Source organism: Ctenopharyngodon idella, chromosome 5 (assembly GCF_019924925.1).
Source record: "Ctenopharyngodon idella isolate HZGC_01 chromosome 5, HZGC01, whole genome shotgun sequence".
In the NCBI taxonomy this organism is placed as follows: domain Eukaryota; kingdom Metazoa; phylum Chordata; class Actinopteri; order Cypriniformes; family Xenocyprididae; genus Ctenopharyngodon; species Ctenopharyngodon idella.
Window position 1 is genome coordinate 9,186,624 of NC_067224.1, and position 6,011 is coordinate 9,192,634.

Below are 6,011 nucleotides of genomic sequence, written 5' to 3' on the forward strand. Positions count from 1 at the left end.
GCGGAGCAGTGACACGCTAGCGACATCCGCTGGTCAAATGCGAGAACTCCGCAACCATGGCACGTTCTGCAAAAGTGTAATCTATAATATCATTAAATAAATAAAATTATTGATAAATTATCAGTATATGACACGTGATGGGATATAGCCTTTTATTCATTTGTAACATTCATTTTTATTTTTGTGTATGAACAAGCAGAAACACAGAGTGGTGATCAATGGATTTCAAACAGATATAGAGGAATGATAAGACAGCACACACCTACATAACATGTCTGTTAAAAAACGCTTAATCTGGAAAGCTGTCTTTTGTATACATTCTAATGAGTCATAGATAGGTTCTAGGCAAACCTGCACATCAGATAGCCTAGCCCTAGACTCGTCCGCGAAATACGTGTTAACGTTAACACATAAACCCACACATTTTATGAAGACGTTGCACTTAAACTTAACGGATAAATGTGATATTTTGTTTGCAGGCGTTGTTTGTTACCACGGAAACCATTTTGCGTTCCACCTTCTCGTGCGCATGGAAAAGTATTAACGATATACTGATAATTTATCATTTATAATTTATGTTATTTAATGATACTATAGACTGAACTTTGTAGATTACACTGACTTTAACGAAAACAACTGTTTTGCAGAAAGTGCCATGTTTGCTGTGTTCTCGCATTTAAGAGACTTTGACCAGCGGATGTCGCTAGCGTGCCACGCCCTTCTGTTCCGCTGCTCTGCTTATTATGAGATACTAAGTCATAATTATGAGAAAGTTTCTCATTATTATGAGAAACTAAATCATAATTACGAGAGTTTCTCATTATTATGAGATACTAAGTCATAATTACGAGAAAGTTTCTCATTATTATGAGAAACTAAATCATAATTACGAGAGTTTCTCATTATTATGAGATACTAAGTCATAATTACGAGAAAGTTTCTCATTATTATGAGAAACTAAATCATAATTACGAGAGTTTCTCATTATTATGAGATACTAAGTCATAATTACGAGAAAGTTTCTCATTGTGATAAATTGTGATGTTTCCAAACTTTTGACAGGGACTGTTGTTCCAGATTTCATGAACAAGAGTAAACAATTTTGTCTTTAAATTGGATTTTGTCTTAAAATTTGACCAAATGAGTCAGTTGTAAGGACCCATTTCTCAATACGTGGGTCTCCCTTTCAAAACTCTTTATACAGCGAGCAAAACAGTAGTCTATGTGGACTTTTTTTTTTCTATTGCCTTGGCACAAACTGCATTCAGTGACTACATTGTTTTTTTTTTTTATTCTCAAAACTGTTAAAATTGTTAATCATAATACAAAACTGTCCAAGACTAAAATTTGCTACATTTCTACAGTAATACCATATTGAAATATATTCCAAATCTAAAAAACACCAGTGTTATTTTAATTTTATTACCTTCTATACAAAAGGGGACAACTTAATTTTGAACTGTTCTGTAATGTAAACATGGTCCATGTAACACATACTGCAGAGAATTCTACCCAGTAGATAGCCGTTATTCTTGTTTTGTAAAGAGATTGTTACAAAAGAAACCATTGTATAATGCTACCTGTTGTTAGTGTTATCATGAGTGATAAAGTGTGTTTCTCCAATTACCTTTGCTAGTGTTAAGGAAGAAGAGTTAATTTGAGACATGTATAAAGTGTTTTGGTAGCTTTAGTGCATTTTGGGTGTGAAATTCTCTGTTCTGCCAAGCTGAAAATTATTAAGAAGAACTGTGTGAAGAGTTTTGAAAAAGTGACCAAAGTATTGAAAAATGTGTCCTAGCGATTGTTTAAAAAACAAATCTATAGGAGGTCTTTCTTTTGCTGAAGTGGAGTGTGGACTAGGGAATATATGACTGTTAGAAATGATCAGAATGGATGAGCTCTCCATAATGCCTCGGAAGAGTCGCCACACTAGGTCCTGGATTAGAGCCAAGCCCCCGGGGCAGGTTAAAGTATCTGCAGAAGATGGTGTCTGGACCACTAATACATTAGCCCAATCTGAGCGAGCTATCTTAAGCTACAATTAATCTCCACCCTGCCACGCGCAGATAGCAGAGCAACACGCTGTTTCTTAATTAAAAGCAAACGGATTAAAAATGATTAATATGGGGCATTAAATGTTCTTGCCGACTACAAGTGCTTGCGGTTTTTAGAAGCACGGAAGCCCATTAACGCCTCGACAAATCTTCACAAGCACAAGTCCAGCTTTTGTTTCAGATCAGCCTGATGTTATCGGTCTAAGCCTAAATGAAGAGCCGTTGATTAGGATTGTGATTTGGTTTTCAAATAGAAACATTGTCAGAAAGTTTGTTTGGCATGTTTCAAGCAAGCTCAAGGTGTTTTGAACTTCTTTTGTTTCTTTATTGTTTATTATGTATTATTATTATTTTTAATTTTTTATTTTTTTAATATGTCTCTCTCAGGCATATCTTTGGGACAGTAATGAGGATGTTGTGGAATGGTTGGAGAGGCAGCTGGCAGAGGAAGAGGGAGCCAGATCTGTCATCGATGAGAATATCAAATATATCCGCAGAGATCACATCCTCAAACAGATCCGCAGGTAACATCCAGACACCAGCCTTAAAAAGCGTAAATTTCAAGATTCCAGAAGTTTTAAAAGCTGAATATTCTTTTAAACCAATGAATTCACATGAATTTCCAGTTGTTCATGGTTTAGTGGAGAAGGATAACAATTTTTGAAGAGCATTTTTACTCAATTTCTACTCAATAAATTTTTTTAGAACTTGGCATAACTACTAAAATGTGCTTTTATATATATATATATATATATACACATATATACACACACACACACACACACACACAGTATCTCACAGAAGTGAGTACACCCCTCACATTTTTGTAAATATTTTATTATATCTTTTCATGTGAAATCACTGTAGCAAAGTGTCATTTCTTCAATGTAAAGTAGTGAGTGTACAGCTTGTATAACAGTGTAAATTTGCTGTCCCCTCAAAATAACTCAACACACAGCCATTAATGTCTAAACCGCTGGCCACAAAAGTGAGTACACCCCTAAGTGAAAATGTCCAAATTGGGCCCAAAGTGTCAATACTTTGTGTGGCCACCATTATTGTCCAGCACTGCCTTAACCCATTTGGGCATGGAGTTCACCAGATCTTCAGAGGTTGCCAGAGGTTTCTGGAGTCCTCTTCCACTCCTCCATGACGACATCACGGAGCTGGTGGATGTTAGAGACCTTGCGCTCCTCCACCTTCCATTTGAGGATGCCCCACAGATGCTCAATAGGGTTTAGGTACCCTCAGCTTCTTTAGCAAGGCAGTGGTCATCTTGGAGGTGTGTTTGGGGTCATTATCATGTTGGAATACTGCCCTGCGGCCCAGTCTCCGAAGGGAGGGGATCATGTTCTGCTTCAGTATGTCACAGTACATGTTGGCATTCATGGTTCCCTCAATGAACTGTAGCTCCCCAGTGCCGGCAGCACTCATGCAGCCCCAGACCATGACACTCCCACCACCATGCTTGACTGTAGGCAAGACACACTTGTCTTTGTACTCCTCACCCGGTTGCCGCCACACACGCTTGACACCATCTGAACCAAATAAGTTTATCTTGGTCTCATCAGACCACAGGACATGGTTCCAGTAATCCACGTCCTTAGTCTGCTTGTCTTCAGCAAACTGTTTGCGGGCTTTCTTGTGCATCATCTTTAGAAGAGGCTTCCTTCTGGGACGACAGCCATGCAGACCAGTTTGATGCAGTGTGCGGCGGATGAGAGAGTGAGAGCGATAACACCAAATTTAACACACCTGCTCCCCATTCACATCTGAGACCTTGTAACACTAGAAAATGAAAATGAGAGAGAAAATGGCTAATTGGGCCCAATTTGGACATTTTCACTTAGGGGTGTACTCACTTTTGTGGCCAGCGGTTTAGACATTAATGGCTGTGTGTTGAGTTATTTTGAGGGGACAGCAAATTGACACTGTTATACAAGCTGTACATTCACTACTTTACATTGTAGCAAAGTGTCATTTCTTCAGTGTTGTCACATGAAAAGATATAATAAAATATTTACAAAAATGTGAGGGGTGTACTCATTTCTGTGAGATACTGTGTATATATAATAAGAAATATACTGTTAAAATTATAAAATTATACTGTTATAAAAATTGCTGTGATTAACCTATCAGAAAAAAAAAAAAAAAAAAAACGTGTGTGTATAATATAATATAATATAATATAATATAATATAATATAATATGCTCTGACAACAATTCAAGTGCAATTCCAATTCTTTTTATTAAATCACCTCATTTAATGTTTATTGTCAGATCAATGCATTTTTAAACCCCTATTTATTCACTGTTAAATTTATATTTTGTGTTTTTAAATTAACATTTTTTTAACTTCATGTTTCTTAGCCTGGTTCAAGCTAACCCTGAAGTGGCCATGGACTCGATTGTTCACATGACCCAGCACATTTCCCCCACGCAGCGTGCCGAGGTGGTCCGCATTCTGTCCACCATGGACGCCCCTGCATCCTCGTAGAGCCCTGTCAATCATCTCAGAGGGCTGATGATACTGGAACAAGAGGAGCCAACATTGGCAGTGCTGTGACTGACTTCACAATGTTGGCTATGAGTCTGAAAATAGGAGTTACAACAAAGATATTGTGCCAGTACTTATGAACGCACATAAATGCACACCTTTAGAAACACTAAAGTTTAAAAAGAAAAAGAAAAAAAAAATGTACCAGTGTTGTCATTTATAGCTTTTCAGTCTAGACAAGTGCACTTTGAGACTTAGATGAACAGAGACCAATTGTAGAAACGAGCTTCCCAAAGCTGTTGTTAGAGGATTCCCTTGAACCTTTTGTTTAAAAGGCAGTAGATTACTGTATAAGAGAGAATGTTTGCAACTTCATAATCAACTTTATACTTTATACTATATTAAGAGTCAGGTTATAACACCTGTCCACACTAAGAATTAGTGAACTAGATCGCTCCTGCTTCGCTGGTTATAATGAGTGTGATGTAGCTGTTGTGTCGCATCAATTGCAGTGTAGGGGCAGTATTATTCTTCACATGCAGGATGGTCCGTTGAGCCATATGACCGCATTATTTTGACTGTGCTTATTTCATTCCTTTGTGGTTTAACCAAAAAATAATTTTTTAAAAATGTCAATCCACTGGTATTGTACTTATATGCTGTTTATTTTTTAGTATAGATGATAAAATGTCATGACAATATATTAACTTATTAAACGACACAAAAAACGTGGTACATTATACTGCAAGTGCGTAACTAGAACATTCAGCAAACGTTTAGATTAGTTGAATTTGATTGTTACCATATGCATATTCTGGAATTACTTACCAGGAGTGTAATGTAGATATATACACTAAAAGCAAGCAATGGAGGGTGCAAATGATACTTGAGAGAGGTGAGTGGAGTATTATACAAGATCTCAAGATGCTCCGTTGTATCCTCAGGGTATTATTGACATGATGGTTGTAGCCGCTACCGGAAAACCTCAAGCTTCCACTACTGCTAGACTCAATGAAAGGTGAAAAACGTGTCAAGTCTGCTGACATGCTGTGACCCAAATGGGTGGTGAATTGTCTTGTGTCTGTAGTGTTGTTAAACATGTTACTGAAGCGATCAGAAGCCTGTCTCCATGTTCAAAATGGAGGATTTACTGTTTACTATGGCAAACTGTGATTGCCTCTAAATAATTGAATAAAATCAAATTATCTTACATGTTCTGTACAGGCTCTTTCTTGATTGATTGCACAGGGTCATATCATGGAAAACAGGATTTCAGTTATATATAGTACATATTATGTAATTTCCAAACATACATTTACTGTTTCTGGTTGAAGTGGAGCTTTTATCCAGCCCAAGATGCCTACTAGACAAGCTGAGAGCTGTACTGGCATGGTAAATAGAGCTGTTTGTCACTTAGCAGGGAAGTCCAGCCGCTTGAACAAGTCTGATGTGTGTGAAAA

General features: G+C 37.3%; 1 protein-coding gene across 16 annotated transcripts in view; it reads left to right on the forward strand.

The window, feature by feature from the left end:
• Positions 1-5,761, forward strand: part of acaca (acetyl-CoA carboxylase alpha) — a 70,814-nt gene extending 65,053 nt beyond the window's left edge. For all 16 annotated transcript variants that reach the window (XM_051892870.1, XM_051892871.1, XM_051892873.1 and 13 more), the window contains 2 exons: positions 2,442-2,578; positions 4,425-5,761. In XM_051892870.1, coding sequence (XP_051748830.1) covers positions 2,442-2,578; positions 4,425-4,551 — 264 coding nt within the window. In that variant the 3' untranslated portion in view covers positions 4,552-5,761. The remainder of the gene's footprint in view (positions 1-2,441; positions 2,579-4,424) is intronic.
• The last annotated feature ends 250 nt before the right edge of the window (positions 5,762-6,011 follow it).